The sequence below is a fragment of the Manihot esculenta genome, chromosome 9, assembly GCF_001659605.2.
Source record: "Manihot esculenta cultivar AM560-2 chromosome 9, M.esculenta_v8, whole genome shotgun sequence".
Lineage (NCBI taxonomy): Eukaryota > Viridiplantae > Streptophyta > Magnoliopsida > Malpighiales > Euphorbiaceae > Manihot > Manihot esculenta.
In genome coordinates, this window is record NC_035169.2 from 25,551,935 (window position 1) to 25,569,592 (window position 17,658).

Below are 17,658 nucleotides of genomic sequence, written 5' to 3' on the forward strand. Positions count from 1 at the left end.
AGTTCATATTCAAGTCTTTTGGTAGGTTCTCATGCATTTCAAGCTTGATCGTTATATTGCTTGTTGATTTACAAAGCACCACGAATGATCTTTTATGCATATTGTCATGCTCTCCAAACATAATTTTCATCTCAAATACTATGATAATTTGATATTATAAGATTCCCAAATTAATTTTCAGTTTTATAGCTAACATGTTTGAGGATTGTTAGGGCTCTCATGTACTTCAATTTGTTAAAAATATTGCCACCTTTGTGTACGAATCAGTTTCTGCTCACTAACACAAGTGAAGTCTATGGAGACCTACTTGAGCATCTGCTGAAAGAGACCTATTGGGGAAATGTAAATCCAATAGGTTAGCTGCTAACTCTTGCATTTAGCCGTCATACAAGAGACGATGAGAGTAGTCACTGATCATGTCATGCTCCCCGATACTTGGAATTTAATTAGGAGAGAGGAGCTGCTATGACGAAGGAAAATGGACAACAGAAACCATAGCTGTGGATTACCACTGAGGTGCAGGCGTTGAGGTAATTCTGGAATGTACCTTCTCTGGGTTAATGTCTTGCCTTATTTGCATAAAGTATGCAAAAGATCTTCCTATATTAGAAAGATTTTCCTATTTAAAAATTAAAGTTTTTAAATAAAAATAAAATAAATCCATAATTATATATATATATAATTATAATTATGACAAAAGCGTGCATTGTTCATTTGACACTTCTTTTTATATTAAAAAATAATAAATAAATCATCAAATCAAACACTATCTTAATTACATGATTCCTTGATTTTTAAGCTTTTTTGTGCCATAATCACCAGGCTGCACACTTAATCATCACAGTGCAGCGTCTGCCTGTCCTTTTTCTATCCCCTCAATTTACTCCACCAAACACCACATGACATAGCTGTGCTTAGAGAAAATATCTTGTATAAATAAAATATTTTTTAAAAAATATTTTCAGTAAAGTAAGCATAGCCTTAAATTCACTTTGAAAAATCAGTAGAAAGAAGAGGAGGGAAAGGGTAGGTGGGTGAGGAAACTACCAGAGAGAAAAAAGAGAATAAAATTTAGGGAGGAAAGAAGAGAGGTGGCAAAGGAAAAGGAGGGAAAAGAAATAAAGCCAAACTCAAATAGAAGCATCTGATTCCTGAGGCTGAAGCTGAGGCAGGGAGGGAAAAATGACAATCGAGGGGAAGGAAGTGACTTTGCGTCTCATCCATCCACAGGACATTAATTCCATATCTTTTAAGAAAAATATTATTTAATTATTATAATATAAAAAAAATTAACTAATTAAAATATTGATTTTTTAAAAAAATATATTTATATATTTTTAAAAAATTAATTATTAATTTTTTTATATTATAATAATTAAATAGTAATTTTCCTATCTTTATTATCTGGCAGCATATGTTCCTTGAGAATCTTTGATTAGTAATGTTCTATAATGATTCTGCTTTTGGTTGGAATTTTTTGTTCTTTTATATCTTTTCATGTCTTTCTTCTTGTTCATCTTCAACTGGATCTCTTTCTGTCCATGTCTAATCGCTGCTTTCTATTTATTTCTGTACATTACTGTCTTTTTTTTTTCTAAATTTTTTTTTCAAATCAATTAGATAGAAAAATATCAAACATTTTTGCTAATTATCAATTAAGTTTTCTTTTCCTTTTTCTTTTAAAAATTAATTAAAAATTGATTAAAAAATGCTAAAATTAATATATATTTTTTATTTTAAAAATTCAACAATTTAATCTTTATATTAACTATTTTTCGTTAATTATCTCTAAAATAATTAAAATATTTTAAATATATAATGTTATTTCATCATTAGATTATATCAAATTAATAGAAATAAATAATTTAGTGTCTGTATTTTAATTTTATTAAATTAAAAAAAAGTATTATTTTAACAAAAAACCTTCGAGATGGAGTTAAAATACTGGATATACATCTATATTATATATAAAAATTTTACTCTTATATTATTTAACTATTTAAAATTAATTTTAAATTTTAAAATGAATAATTATTTTATTATTTAAATAATTTTAAATTAATAAATTATTCATGTATAACCTAAAATAATTTTAAATTTTTATTATTTAAAATTAATGTACGTTTAAATTTTTTATTTATGAATTTTATTAATTTTATTTGATAACTATGTAGAATAATTATTAAAAATTAGTAATTTTAGTAATATTTAAATTAAAATTTTGAGATAAGATTATTAAAATAATAAATTTAAATATTAATTAAAAATATTACAATAATTATCATGATATCGTATTATTATATTTAAATTGTTAATTTTTTTAATTTAATTAATTTTATTTCATAATTAATTAATATTTAAATATATTTTAATAATTATTAGATAATAAATTTTATAATATATGATATTTAATAATTGTAAAATTAATTCATTTAATATTCATAACAATTTTTTATTGTAATACTTATCATATTATATTAGCGAATTTAGTTTTTAATGTTATTAATTTGAAATTTAATAGAATTGAATTACTTATTATATTAAAAATAATTAATTAAATTTAATAAATATTAACATTTAAAGATTTTATATATTATGTAATCTATATTTATGTAATTAGTTATGAATATATAATTAAAATTTAAGTAGATAATAATTTTACTATTTAAATTAATTGAAAGTTAATAAAATTTAAATTTTATATATATCTAAATTTATAAGTGGATAGTAATTTTATAATTGAAATTAATTTTTAAATCAGATAATAATTTCATTATTTAAATTAATTAATCATTAACAAAAATTTGAATTTTAAATTGTATATAAATAACACCACAAAAAAACAGGCTATCAGTGACGGATTTAGCGACGGAAATTACTTCCGTCGGAAAAAAAAAAATTAGCGACGGAATTAGCGACGGATCAGCGACGAACACTAAAGTTTATATTTCTGACGGATTTGCGACGGATTAGCGACGGATTTTTAAAATATTAGCGACGGAATTTATTCCGTCGCTAATCCGTCAGAAAATGCAAAAAAATATTTAAAAACCTAATCCATCTCTTTCGGGACTCTTTTTGATTTCAGCCACCATTTTCCTCTCCTCTCTTCTCCTCTCTTCTCCTTATCGCTCCATCCTTCTTCTTGCCGCCGTCGCCGTCGCCGCCTCCATCGCCGCCGCCACTGTCGTTCCCGGGCTATCGCGCGTTGCTGCGCCTCTCTGTAGCTGTTGCTGTTGCCGCGGCTGTGCCGCCATTGCTGGAGCTGCCACCGCTGCCGCCACCACCGTTGCCACTCACCGCCGTTGCAACTGCCAATCGTCGCCACTCCATGTAAGTTATTGAAGGAATGATTGGTTGATCCTAATGTATGCTTGTTATACTAATTTTTAATTTTATATTAATTATTAAAATAATAATTTTGAAAAATATTAGGTGATTACTTAGCCATTGAGTTTGATGGGTTTATTGCTTAATTGTTTGTTTTTATATTATTTATTTATTTATTTGGGGTTTTGAGATTACATGATTATTATGTTACTAATTTTTATAAATTATGAAATATATATTATAATATGTTAAAAATAATGTGAAAATAAATTTATTAGTTATAAAAAAAAAAATGTGGAATTATGAAATATAGCTTGTGCAGCAGCAAGCTTGCTGCTGCCTTGCTTGTGCAGCAGCAAGCTAGCTGCTGCACAAGCAAGGCAGCAGCTTGCTGCTGCACAAGCAAGGCAAGCTGCTGCGCAGCAGCTTGCTGCTGCTGCTGTGCAGCACAGCAGCTTGCTGCTGCACAAGCAAGGCAAGCTGCTGCGCAGCAGCTTGCTGCTGCTGCTGTGCTGCAGCAGCTGCTGTGCAGCAGCTGCTGTGCTGCAGCAGCTGCTGCTGCACACAGCAGCTGCTGTGCAGCAGCAGCTGCTGTGCTGCTGTGTGCAGCAGCAGCTGCTGCACAGCAGCTGCTGTGCAGCAGCAGTTGCTGTGCAGCAGCTGCTGCTGCACAGCAGCTTGCTGCCTTTTAAAAAATGACCTTTTAAAAAATATATATATATTTTTAATTTTAAGAGAATAAGTCATTTTATAAATTTCAAAATAATAATAATAATAATATATAATTTTATTAATATATATATGTATTGTTAAATTGATTACTTTATGTGCCTTTATTCAACTTTTCTTTGATATGTATTGTTAAATTGATTAGTGTGTTTGATTTGTTAAATTAGTATATAATTAAAGTTGAATTTGTTTATATTTCAGAATATATTTATCATGTCGGTAGATCGTAGATGGATGTATGAGCGACTAGATGAAAATGGCTTTCTTAATTCTGAATTTGAGATTGGGGTGGAGACATTTCAACAAGTGCAACAACCACTTGAAGTGGTGGAAGATGAAGATGAGGATGTAGAGGAAGAGGAAGAGGGAGAGGATGAAGAAGAGGAAGAAGACACTGAAGAGTCAGATGACGATTTAGAAGTTGATGGTATTGATAGTGATGATGATGTCAACTTAGAAGATGATTCTGAATGATACATTGTAAAGTATATCATATTTTTATATATATTCATAGACTTAATATTTGATTATTATTTTTTCTATTGTTTGTCTTTATTGTTAATTAAAACTAATGGACAATTATTTTTTCAGATGCCTCGAAGAGCAGTATCATCTAGAGGTAGAGGACATAGCCAGCAGCTCTCTATGAATGAAACAAATAATCCAACTGCAGATTGTACTTCTCTATCAGATGATTCAACAAATTCATAGATTAGTTTTTAGTTTTATGAATATTGTTAAGTATTATTCATTTATTTTAAATTTTATGACGATTGTTAAGTATTATTATGAACATTGTTAAATATTATGGATTTATTTTATATATTCTGAATATTGTTAAGTATTATGAACATTACTTATAATTATTATGAATGATATTTGATTTATATTCAATATGATTCTTAATTATAAATTATATGATTATACAGGGAATATCTAAATAAAAACAGGGAACTATTTTTTGTGATTGAATTTTAGCATATTAGCGACGGATTTGTGAGAATTTTTTTAAAATTGTGTTAATATTTCCAACGGATTTCCGACGGAAAATTTCCGTCGCTAATTATTTCCGACGGATCAGCGACGGAATGTTCACCGGATGAATTGGAATTTCCGACGGATTTAGCGACAAAAGTTTTTCGTCGCTAAATTTTTCCGACTGAATTTTCCGTCGGAAAACCGTCGGAAATTTTTCCGACGGAGTTAAAATCCGTCGGAAATCCGTCGCTAATATTTCCGACGGAATTGCAATCCGTCGGAAAAAATTAGCGACATGACTTTAAGCGACGGACTTGAGTCCGTCGCAAATCCGTCGCTGAAAGTTTCAGCGACGGATTTTTTACTTTCAGCGACGGAAAAATCCGTCACTGATACCCTGTTTTTTTGTAGTGTAATAAAAATTAAATTTATGACATAAAATTATTAAAATAACAAATTTAAATATTAAATATATTAAATCCTAAGATGTATCACACAAATAAAAATGGAGAAGTTTAAGTTTAGTCAAGAAATTTACCGTTGGTTTGTCAGATCTAACCCTAATTTTTCTGTGCTGGAAATTGAGTTGGGGGGACAACTTCCACAGAAGTATTTATTAAATTTAATGTGCAGGCCGTGCTGATGCTGCTGCATTCATTTACTCTTTCTTCTAAGTACTTGAAATTGTTTTCTTTACCAAATTTTTTATGTACAAATCCCTCGTGACCTCCCTTTTTTAATCCTAACCTTCCTCTCTTTTGGCTCTGCATCCCACGTTACCCTCTACAAGATCTTTCTCTATTTCGTGAAATGCTGAAATTTACCCTTAGAATGATAAATAAGGCGGATTTATCAAGATTTAAAAGTGTGTAATTTATTTTATTTTATTTAAATGTATTTAACCTTTTAATGATATTTAAAATTAAATTTAATATTTTTTATTTTGCTATATAATTTAGGAATATATTTATTTTTTTACTGATAATATTATATTTACATATAAAAAAATTAAAATAACTTATTTTTTTTAATGTGGAAGCGAGTAAATATTATGTGTATTTATAGAAATTAAATTATTTTTTGTAATTTAAGAATTAAGGGCATAGATATGTTGAAGATAAAATTAAAGGGTGATATGACTTTTAGAAAAAATGTGAAGAGAAAAATAGAGTTGATGCATATAGAAAACAGAGTTGAGTTATGATTAGCTTGTAAGAAAGAGAACGTGAGGTGGTGGGTATCTACTGCAGTCATTCCGACGTTCAAATTAGTAAATTGAATAATAGCGCTAATATAGAACTTGAGAGTAGTTGTGTAAGAGTAGTCGCGTAAGGGAATTGTATACTTTTATCTCTGTGATCGTTCTCCTTTTATACTGTAAGAAGATGGAATAAATATAATATTTCCTGATAATACAGCAATGATGTGGCCGACTGCTTGATAAGAGATTTCTCCAACTAATAGGTTAGTGATCCCACGATTACATGCGTAACGGAGATATAGTAAATTGCTCCTGATAACGGTAATTTTGTACCGAGACTTGACCTATCCATGAGTGAGCCTTGATGAAGAACCGAATATTTAAAGTATCCATGTCTTCCTTTTCTTAGGTGGAACTGTGTTACCCACTCGTCAAATCCTTGCCATGTGGCCTTATTTTGTGATGACAGCTCATGGTTTTCTTTGGATGATTCTTGTGTAGCATTAGAGTGTTTGTGTATGTGTTGTCATCTTGAGACTAATACCTGATTACAAACACCCCTCTTGTGGTTTAGACCTCAAATGCCTTGGAAATTTATATGAAATTAACATCCGATAGTTATGCTCACCTTGCGGCTTGGTATGAGTGTCTTATTGTGGGATAAATGCCAGATCTTCTTGTCCTGGCGAAACCCGCCTTGGGGCCTGGTACGAATGCCTTGATAACTTCTTATGAAGCGGAATTAACACCCAGTTGGTCGACCTAGCATGAAATGCCTTAAAAACCTCTTGTGAAGTAGAACTAACACCTAAATGGTCTTGTGGCAATGTTTAGTGAGTCCAATGCCCGAATGGCCTTGTGGCCTTGTTTAGTGGGTCCAACGCTCGAATGGTCTTATGACCTTATTTAGTGGATCCCATGCCTAAATGGCCTTGTGGCCTTGTTTAGTGGGTCCCATGCCCAGATGACCTTGTGGCCGTTTTTAGTGGATCCAACACTCGGATGGCCTTATTGCCTTATTTAGTGGCTTATTTAGTGGATTCAACGTTCGGATAGCCTTGTGGCCTTTGATGAATGCTTTTTAATCTTTTTGAAGAAAGCAACCCCAACTTTTCTTGTCACCGAAGAACACATAACATCAAAAATGTCTCATTAAATGTTATTAATACAATTTTGCATGATAACGGTAACTTTATAATGAGACTTGACCTATCTTAGGATGAGCTAGTCTTGACGAAGAACCGGTTGTTTAAGATGTCCAAGTCTTTCTTTTTTCGAGTGTGACCATATTACCTCCTCATTAGATTTTTGTTACGTAACTCTATTTCATTATGACAGCTCATAGCCTTCCTTAGTGATTCTTGTATAGCAGAGACTTTATATAAAAAAAAAAATCAACTATTAAATAACGTTATGGTTAACTAAAATTTTTTTAAAGAATTCACATTAATATATATAAAACTAAATGGTTGTTCTCTTTTTGAGCTTCATTCATACTTGAAAAATGGAGGAAAAAGAAAAGACAGAGAGGACTTGTTATTATATATCATATCATTTTCATTCAATAAAAACTACTGCAAAAGGTGGTTGCATCTCATAAAGGTCATCTTTTAGTGTTCTTTTTTTTTTGAAGTCAATGTCTGGAAATTAAAAATAAAAATAAAAATAAAAATAAAAATTCATCACATAAATCATAATAACTAAATTATAAATACAATATCTTAGGGTCAAAATTTTTAAAATTGAGTAGTATAGATGAAATTTCAAGTTCGATCTTCACCGATTATATATTTATAATTAGATATATAAAAGAGAGGATTGTGGAAATTTCCGCACTGGATTCTTCCCACTTTACTTATTCTGATAAAATTCTGCAATCTCTCTTCCAGTATCCAATTAGTTCGAGCGTAAAAAAGTAGAAACAACCAAGCCTTATTTGAGAAGCGCTCTCTCTCTCTCACAGGTGTGCAGATTCTCTCTCCACTAGCTGATTCTTCTCTTATCATCATCTAAAGATGAAAAGAATAGATATCTTCTGTGCTTCTCAAGCTTCAACAGCCATATGCATGAGCATGGATCAGCCCTCTTCTTCCTCTTCCTCTTCATTGTCTTCCTTGCCGCCCACCACGCCACTCGGCGGCCGAGCCATTGACCGCCACAATCCCATAATCAGAGACCAAAGAAGAAACCCCAGATCTCTCTCACTAGCTCCCTGTACTTCTCAACAACCGCCCATCAATCCCCAACCTTACCATCTTCTCCACAACACCAAAAAAAACCCTGCAGCAGCAGCAGCTACCAACAAGATAAATAATGATCAAACCAAGAGAAAAAGCTCTAGAAAGCCAAACGAGCGAAAAGACAAGAGGAACTCTGCTAAGGCGGCTGGTGATAATAATGGTGAGATGCATTCGTCTGCTTCTTCTTCTTCTGCTATTAGTGTGGTTAAAGAAGATTTTGTTAACAAGAGCTGGGCTAAGCGTGAGGATTTTATAACCCCTCCTGGATCTTCAAGATATCTTTTGAGCGAGAAGGATTTTGTTGATGGGTTATCAGATTATGATCCAGTCTTGGCATTGGTTCCTGCTGAACCCCATAATAATTCGAAGCCACAAGAATCAGAATCAAATTCTTCAAAAGCTCATTCAACTTCCAACTCAGAGAGGCCATCAAACCAGGTTTGTTTTCTCTCTTAGAGATCTTCTGCTGGTGGAAGATCTTCAATATGAATAAATTTGAAAGATATGAATTTGGTTGATGCTGCAGGTTGTAGTATTGAGAGTGTCACTGCACTGCAGAGGCTGCGAAGGAAAAGTGAGGAAACATCTCTCTAGAATGGAAGGTACTGAAAATCAGCTTTAATTTAATAATATTTTTAAAAAAATAAATTTATCAAAAAGACTAAAGTAGTTAGAAAAAGAGAATTTGTTAATTTTTATTTATTTAATTTTTGGGGGTAATGGTATAATTGATGGATGAAACAGGGGTGAGATCGTACAGCATAGATTTTGCAGCAAAGAAGGTGACAATTGTAGGAGACGTGACGCCATTAGGCGTGTTGGCTAGTGTTTCCAAAGTGAAGAGCGCTCAATTTTGGACATCTGCTCCACTTTCTAATAATTCACTTCTCAATAAGTAAACCTTTTTTTTTTCTTCTAATTATTATGCCAGAATAATTAAATTTTAGTTTTATGCTTAATTTAGTGTATTTCCAATCCCTCTTTTATATATATATATATATTTAAATTCTAGGCTAAATAAAATTAATATTTTAAAATAAAATAAAAAATTATTGCTATTAAAATTTTATTCAATAAGTTCCTGTTAGGAAGATATTATAATTAGAGTCTTAACTATTGATCAATAATTAAAATAAAAAAATATTACTGATTTTATTGTGAAATAAGTTTATGTGAAATTATATTAAATTTTAGAAATTTATAATTTAATTTTTAGATATTATTATTATTAATAAGATCATTTTTATATTTAAAAAAAATTATTAAAGTATTCTTTTTTTTCTATTATTTATAATATAATTTTTTCATTTAATTTTTTATTATATTTAAAAAAAAATTATAATACAACCTCTAAATATTTTCATTATTAATAAATTCATTCTTATATTTTAAGAAATTCATAAGAGCTGGGTCCACGTACATTAATAAACATATACATCAGATTATTTCCCTTCCCTATGGTTTTGTTCCGTTGATTCTGACATCATGCAATTGGTTAATTACGTTTTTGAATTTAAAATTTCACCTTTAGAAATATTGTTCACATTTTTATAATATTTAGTTAATAGATTGTGATTTAAAATTTAAAATAAAGGTGAAGATGAAATTGTTAATAGGTTGAATTTGAATTTAAAATAATAAAGGACTATTATTTTAGATTTAAGTTCTTTAATTTTAAATCTACTTAAAATCTAAATTCATGCTTCTAAAAAGTTTTCAAACAAGTTATTTAATTTTAATCTAAAAACCTTAAATTAAACTTATTTAATGGAAGAATTAATTTAGATGGCTCAGTAGAGACCAATTTATTTTATGCTCAAGCTGCTCTTGCTGGTGTTTCCTCATCTTGCACCCTTTTCTAGTATTTAGCTATGAATTCGCCTTTGCCTTCAAATTTGAAACCCACTTTGATTTATAATCCCTCATACCATTTTGTAATAAAAAAAAATCTCAAATAAACTTTTACAAATAATACAAAATTTAATTTCTTTTAAAAATAAAAAAATTTTAAATTTGAAAAAAACTGTTCTTTAATTTAAGTAAAAAATATTTAAAAAAATCAATTGAATTAAATTTTTTAAAAATTTTCAAATATAAAAAATGAATTTAGGAGCCGAAATGGTTAATATTGGATTAACCAACGAAAACATCTATCCCAGAGTGATTAATCCAAAAGTTCCTTTTATATCTGAAATTACTGAGACTTGGCAGAAACCTATAAGAGAAGGTGACTTTTACATTATCTTACCACCTTAAGATTTGCAGCGAAAATGCAAACAAGAAAGCATAGGCATTTAGAAATTGCTTTTGAAACCTGCTAATGAAAATAGTATATAAAGGGGCAAAAATCATAAATTCTTGGAAATTTTTTCTAATGTATAGTATTATGGTTATATACGTACTTACTCATCACCCCTGTGAAATACCAGCATGACAAACAGTGTAGGAGTCGGATCATCACCATTTGCTTGCAGACAAATCCAAAAAAAAACTTAAAAGATTTTGTGCTGATTCTTCCTTAAGAGTAGTACTTTCATCCGTCAGTTGTTTTTGGCTCAAGGGCTATTGTATATTTCGCCATCTCTAATCAAAATGAAAATTCCATGAGTTCATTTTTCGTATACTCTGTAGCTCCCTAAACCAGAAGGACCTTGTATGCAGAATGTCTACACTGCTACTATTTCTTTTACTAGGTCTTCTATCATCAGTCTCTCAATTTCCCTACCAACTACATCAATGTCACCTCTCAAATCCAGCCACTGCGAGTCCGTTACCAGTACCTTCTCCACTGTATTGTTATTTGCCTTCTTCTCTTGGCTTTCCAGCAATTTGTGGATGCCATCTCCAAGTCCATGTTTAATCCACCAGGGAATGACTGCAGTTGCAGGCCTCACCCACGGGTATGGATCCGCAAATTGTTGGTTAATCATGAGGAGAGATGAATTTAAGCGGTCGAATAGCAGTTTCCTTTCAGACCTTGGCCAAGAAGTGAGGTTGCAATGCTTCTTCTCCAGTTCTTCAAATACCAGGGGATTCACAGGGCAATCTGGAGAGTGCCATGATGCCATGAAAGTATCAGGGTTGGCATCGTTAATACCCGATTCTAGCAGTACATCAATTACGTAGGAATATTCCCTGCTCGCTTCAACTATTCCTTTCTCTTCTGAAAATCTAACAGAGACATCCTCAATGTCTTCATCGCTTGAGATGAGCATGGAGCCTTCCGCATATGCTTCTGACTCCAACTTGAGTAGCTGAAGCTGCATCCAAAGTCCTATGGCACGAAAAAATTAATATTGAAATACAAAAAAAAAATAAAATAAAATTGTAAAAGTTAACTGATATTTTGCACAGGAAATAAAAATGAGTTATTCTGTTCCCTCCAATTCAAATGCATATTCATCTCAGTTTCAGTTGCATATGCCTCGCCCTTATTAAATGATGCACCAGCTAATGTACATCGGTGAAGCCATTCTTTATTGCTCCAAAATATTACATTATTTTGTCCCATTCTTTATTTATTACTCCAAAATATTACTTGCTCCAGGGGAACAAATATCATTCTCAACCATTAGATATCCAATTTTTAGTAATTACATTCTGAAAGAAAATTTTACAGCTAGAAATCTAGCTACAAAATATCCACATTGCAAGAGAAACCCAGTCACATATTAAAAAATTAGAAATGAAAAGTTTTCCAGATTACCATGTAGGTCAGCACTGAGACTCTCAAAGCATTCAGAACTTGAAGATAGATCGTCTGGAAAAGGAGTTTCAAGAACTGAAACAGGGCTGGGCTGTTCAGCCTCCTTAGAGCTTGTAGGAGATTGTAGTTCCGCTCCTGAGTGCTGCACAGAGGCTGAACCTTCATCAGGTGGCCCATCTAATGGTTCCTGAAACACCAAGAAAGATTTGAGCTTAAAACATCTCAAAAATATAATTAAATGGGAAGTATAAAAAATATCTTGAAGTTTCGTACTTTTGACCATTAGGGATCTATGATCCAACTTTTGACAAAATGGTACCTAGAACTTTACTCTGTTCACAAAAATGTCATAATGTGCCAGTTATGATGACATAGCAGTGCAAAATAAATAAAAGTATTCTATATGTGGTGCACATGCACTTGATCATAAATGAATTCTAACAAAAATGATTATGGTGCACAAAATGGTTATATATCTCAAAGGTAAATCCATAAATTTAATAGAAGAAACCAAAGGATGTCCTTAAGCAGACTGTCGGTAAGACCAAATTGAAGGAGAAAATAAAAAACTCTTTCTGATGACAGAAAATTAAGATTGCAATCTTGAAGAAACAAGTGGAAGAAAAGGAATATGAGGTTATTCACTGTCCCAAGAAATATGAAGAAAATAGAATTAAGATTGCAAATCAATTTGATGCACATAAAAATGGGAAGAAAAGTTTTCAGTAATAGAACTGATGAAACATTGCCAGTTAAACGGCACATACATCAGACTGACCAATCTTCAGGACTGCATATATAAAACTATTACAAAAGAGAATAAGTACTAGGGCGTTGATCACAATATGTAGCGCACTCATAATATGATAACAAGAATAAGGATCATTTAGAAAAGATAAAGTCAAACCTGCAAAGTTAAAGCCCCTGTGTCACTAGAAGAAGCATAACCTTCTACCAAAACATAAGCTGGTAATTCTGAGTCAGTAGGTTTAGAAGGCATGGCCACATTCTTAGTTGCAACATCCAAGACATTCTCAGGAAGGAAACTAACATCTGTGACAATCAAAGATGTTATCTCGGAAACCAAATGGTATGGTTTAACTGGATCATCATATGTGACACTGCTCTGCACTAGCTTGCGGCTGAAATTAATTTCTGGTGAAGTGTCACTATGATCGGCGGAAGTGTACTCGGAGAAATGAGATCTCTTAATACGAGATCTTGAACTCCTAGAAGATGAACTTTCTCTTTTATTAGGCTTTCCTTTCACTGCCTCAATGCTTTCCTGCTGCATTAATTCTTTTGGTAATATATGCCTGTCCTTCCAATGACTTTCACAGCGCAAACCTGTTCTTGGACTACCAATAGTAGTACATGAAGCAGGAAGAGATCTTGATCTAGAAAGATTTTTAATGCATTCATCTTTCCAGCCATCCCTACTGCTAATACCCAAAGGTTCAACACATCCTGCCAGTTCATCATTGCCACCAAAATTGTCAATAAATCCTCGTCCCAAAATCATGGCATCCACATTAGCTGGCCTCCCTTCCTTATCAGGCAAAGCAAGCATTTCACCTAGTGTGCCACTCCGACCAAACACTTCCATATCTGCATACCTGTGACCGCGAGTCATCTTCCACCTCTCAGAGAGTCTATTCTTGGCTTCCCTGCTCACAGATGATTCAGGAGAGCAGGGGGGTGAAGACCTGTACCGATTGCTCAAACCAATGGAATTTCTAGAAATCACTGTCGGCACATCTGATTCTGTTGCTGCTTCATTGTCAGACCTGTTTGATGAACTCTCATCCCCAGCATATCCTCTAAATCCTGAGGTTGAGAACTTTACAGAACCAGTTCCGAGACTATTTTTCATTTGCCTGGTGATCTCCTTTGCAATTGCTCTAGATTCTCTAGACTTATATCTCAGTAATGCTTCATCATCAGGAAATTTTTTATTTCCACATAACTCTGTCTCCCTATTCTTGATATTAGGAATTTCAGTATGCCTCTTACTATCTGAAAGAAAATCATGAGAAGATCGGGGTGATGAAACACTTCTGGTTGCATTCTGCAGTTTACCAAAGTTTGGTTTCAGCACAACAATCCGTGTAGGAAGAATAGAAGGTCCATCTTTCCCTTCTATTTGAAGTTTCGATGACTTGAGTGGATCACCAGTGGCTTGTTTACCGCAAGAGTGACTAATAGGATCATTTTGGTGCTTTCTATGATTCTTCCATGGAATTTTTCTCTCTATTTTGCATCCGAGGCCACTGTCATACTCTCGAGCATGTGTAGACTTCACACCTGATATGTGACGACAATGGGACTGGGGAAGGTCAGCTTGCAGATCATGCAGATGCTTTGTAAACAATGAATCTGGCTGCTCAAGAAATTTCAGGAGAAGACCTTTGTTGGAATCCAGATCATCTATTGCATCATGAAATTCCTTCAAATCATGAAGTTTTTCATCACTTGAAAGACGTGTGACATCCATGAACTTCTGCTTAATGAATGCCATCTCAGCTTCAGTTAGCTTTGAGCTTCCAGTCCCCTCCATTGAGTAACTGTTCTCTCTTTTTGATGTGTCTAAAACTTCATATACATCTTTGAATTCTTGCTCCTCCTTTGAGCCTTTTCTAGATGAGCTACGGCTACATGATGTGCTACTTCTTTGGGACCTCTCTGTCGGTGCTGTCCTCTGTGAATAGTTCTCTGATGACCTTTTATGTTGTTTATGAGACAGATGCTGAGGTGGCAGTCCATCAAAGCCCATCAATCGAGCAATAACACTCGGAGACCTTTTCTTTGATTCAGTTTCTCTTGACATCTCTTCAGCTAATAACTTCTTTATGGGTGTTCCAGATGCTTGTTTTGAAGATCTCCTCTCCAATTCACACGTGAACTACAAGATCCAAATGATTTTGATGGCAATCAGGATTGTCAATAGACAAGTAAGCAGATACAACAAAGAGAAAGGATTAAGATGAAAATACACTATGCATAAGTTAGAAGGATTGCTCGTCGATTGATATTATGCAGTGAAAGCAATTTACAAAATCTATGATCGAAGAACAAAAACAAGTAGATCAGCGCACCAAGTGTTCGCCAGGAGTATCACTATTTTGGGAATTAGAATCAGAGGCCAGTTTTGAAAAGCTTCTCTGTTTATGAACCTGCCCGTTTCCTGGAAATGAATCCCTAGCACAACATTAGAATGTTCGTTTCAAGTTAAAGCAAAATGCAGGAGATCCACATAAAATCTTTTTAGAAAAAGGAAATAAAGCTCACTAATCCAGGCCATGAAAAATGAAGACCTCACAAAGATCAAACACCACCCTCCACCCTCCCCCTCCCCCAAGAGCTTTTCCTTCTTTTATTTTATCTTTGGCAAATGTAAAACACATGATGAATATTCATGGATCTTATCAGTATTCTTACATCAGAGTAATAAGTAAATTACATTAGTGTATTCTTACAAATGATACAAGGGGGAAAATGTAGGAATCGTCATAGTTTAAATCAACGGAGAGCCGTCAGAACTTAAAAGGGGCCAGAAACGCCTTTTTCTTATTTAGTGAAACACCAACAGAAGACCTAAAGAAAATTTCATTTTCAGAAGTCCCTACATAGGAAATGAAGGAGCACACTACAAATGAAAGAGAACAGCGATGAAAATTTGCTATTAAACTTTATTCCAGCCCCATAATTTGTAATAATGATTTCATAAAATAAAAACAAAGGATACAAACAAAATCATGCCAAAACCACTAAAGAAAAAGTCATAAAGCAATTCAAAACCTACTTTAACTAAAGCAAAAGCAAAGCCAAAACTTCTCCTCGTTATTGACCTCTACAAAGCGTAATTAACGAATAGATAAATAGAGAAATAAAATAAAAGTTAAATCCTTCCAAGATTGCCAAGGAAGTCCAAAGAAGAAAAAAAACTTTGGAATTTTTTGCCATCTGACACCAAAAATCGTTGATAATTTCAGGTAATTAGCTTCGCTTTCGTTAAACTAGGAAGAATCCCGACGATTCGAAGGTTTATATGTCAAAAAGAGATAAGAAGGCCCCATGGAGAATGTTTATGTAGCTGTTGCGAAAAAAGCGTCTTCTGTGGCTCAAGTAGTGACTACTTTACAGGAAGAGTAGTTCATTTGAATTATTCCCGTTAGAGCGCGACGAAATGGAGAGAAGAAAGTACATGTGGATGCCAAGAAAATGAAAGAAAAAAAGCTTTTAAACTTAATGACTTGAAATCCAGTGAAATTACACTATACCTCGAGCTACAGCAATCCAGCAAATGTTAAATTACTAAAGAAAAAATAATAATATAAAACATTCTTCTATCAATTTCCCACATTTTCTAGGAAACCAAACAAGGAAAATTATGAAAACAAAAAAAATAGAGAGAGGAATTACCTTCTGTGAGCCTACGGCTGGAGCTGAAATCATCATTGAAGGCCGCAATATTTGGCTTCTTAAGCCGAAATGTCGCCATTTTTACTCATTAAAAATGGGTGTTGGAATTGTTTAAAGAAAAACAGAAAGAACACGTAATCTTTAAGAAATCTAGATCGGAAATCCTGGAAAGAAGCAGGAAAGAAACAGAGGAGAAGGATCCGAGAAAACCATGGGCCTAAGAACTCTAAAATTTCAGCTTATTTCAAACAAAGAAGAAGGAAAACATTTACGCTCACTAGCATTCTGTTTCCAGATCTTAGGCTGCAGATTGAGCGAAACTTTCTAGAGTAAGAAAGTTAAAAGGAGTTAAAGACGGACACCAAAACGAGGAGAGTGAGAGAGAGATCCGTTAGAAGCGTAAAAATGGCAGAGAGAAAGAGAGCTTTATACTCTGTTTGGATGTGCTGTTTTAATTCGAGGCTCATCCTGTTTCTTAAAGAGGAAAAAAAGACACATTTTTTTTTTATAAAAAAGGGTAACAATTAATTGATTTCTTAATTTGATATATTTAAAAATATTTTTAAACAGAAAATTCAACAATAATATAAAATATTTTAATGTAAATTAATATTTTTTCCTTCAATGATGTGAATAATTTAAAAAATAATTTCACGTTCATCGTATTCTTTTTTAAATTAAATAGAAAATATAAAAGGGATACAATTTTGTTTATCCTTTAATATAAATTTAATTATATTTTATAATATATATAAAAATTATAAAAAATATATATATTGCTACGTTGTTTTTTTAATAAATATTATTATTTTAATTATAATATATGTTTTATAATTTATTTTATAATTATTGACATTTAAATTCCTCACAAATTAAACTCGTAAACTTAATTTGATAATAAAAATATTTGAATAAATTTAAAAGATTTTAAGTTTTATTCTTTCGATTTAATCTCTATTTTAAAAGAAAAAAGTCTTTTGAGGGTATAAAAGTAAATTAAGAATAATAAACTTATTTTCATTTAAATGAACAAATAAATTTATTTTCCATAG

General features: G+C 32.3%; 2 protein-coding genes and 1 long non-coding RNA gene across 8 annotated transcripts; 2 read left to right on the forward strand and 1 right to left on the reverse strand.

Annotated features, from left to right (window-relative positions):
• The first annotated feature begins 2,949 nt into the window (after positions 1–2,949).
• On the forward strand, positions 2,950–4,878 carry LOC122724700. Its single transcript, XR_006352147.1, has 3 exons — positions 2,950–3,333; positions 4,261–4,539; positions 4,651–4,878. It is a non-coding gene; the product is annotated as an uncharacterized LOC122724700 (long non-coding RNA).
• A 3,189-nt stretch (positions 4,879–8,067) lies between these two features.
• On the forward strand, positions 8,068–9,453 carry LOC110623114 (protein SODIUM POTASSIUM ROOT DEFECTIVE 2). The gene is made up of 3 exons (XM_021768013.2): positions 8,068–8,916; positions 9,005–9,080; positions 9,223–9,453. The coding sequence occupies exons 1-3, from the start codon at positions 8,254–8,256 to the stop codon at positions 9,375–9,377; spliced, it is 894 nt and encodes a 297-aa protein (XP_021623705.1). The 5' UTR covers positions 8,068–8,253; the 3' UTR covers positions 9,378–9,453.
• Positions 9,454–10,779: 1,326 nt separating this feature from the next.
• LOC110623110 lies at positions 10,780–17,048 on the reverse strand. 6 transcript variants are annotated; one of them, XM_021768002.2, is made up of 5 exons: positions 16,607–17,048; positions 15,280–15,368; positions 13,092–15,086; positions 12,185–12,371; positions 10,780–11,752 (listed from the first exon to the last, which is right to left on the reverse strand). In XM_021768002.2, the coding sequence occupies exons 1-5, from the start codon at positions 16,683–16,685 to the stop codon at positions 11,145–11,147; spliced, it is 2,958 nt and encodes a 985-aa protein (XP_021623694.1). In that variant the 5' UTR covers positions 16,686–17,048; the 3' UTR covers positions 10,780–11,144. The 6 variants fall into 6 exon arrangements, with proteins under 6 accessions (XP_021623694.1, XP_021623698.1, XP_021623695.1 ...); XM_021768006.2 differs by having other exon boundaries at positions 15,280–15,382; XM_021768003.2 differs by lacking the exon at positions 16,607–17,048 and adding an exon at positions 15,661–16,547 and having other exon boundaries at positions 15,280–15,382.
• Positions 17,049–17,658: the final 610 nt, after the last annotated feature.

Coding starts and splice junctions, on each gene's coding strand:
- LOC110623114 (XM_021768013.2), top strand. CDS start 8,254: ATGAAAAGAATAGATATCTTCTGTGCTTCTCAAGCTTCAACAGCCATA. Junction 8,917..9,004: donor CAGAGAGGCCATCAAACCAG/GTTTGTTTTCTC, acceptor TTGATGCTGCAG/GTTGTAGTATTGAGAGTGTC. Junction 9,081..9,222: donor ACATCTCTCTAGAATGGAAG/GTACTGAAAATC, acceptor TGGATGAAACAG/GGGTGAGATCGTACAGCATA.
- LOC110623110 (XM_021768002.2), bottom strand. CDS start 16,685: ATGGCGACATTTCGGCTTAAGAAGCCAAATATTGCGGCCTTCAATGAT. Junction 12,372..13,091: donor CAGGGGCTTTAACTTTGCAG/GTTTGACTTTAT, acceptor TTGGTGTTTCAG/GAACCATTAGATGGGCCACC. Junction 11,753..12,184: donor TCTCAGTGCTGACCTACATG/GTAATCTGGAAA, acceptor TTCGTGCCATAG/GACTTTGGATGCAGCTTCAG.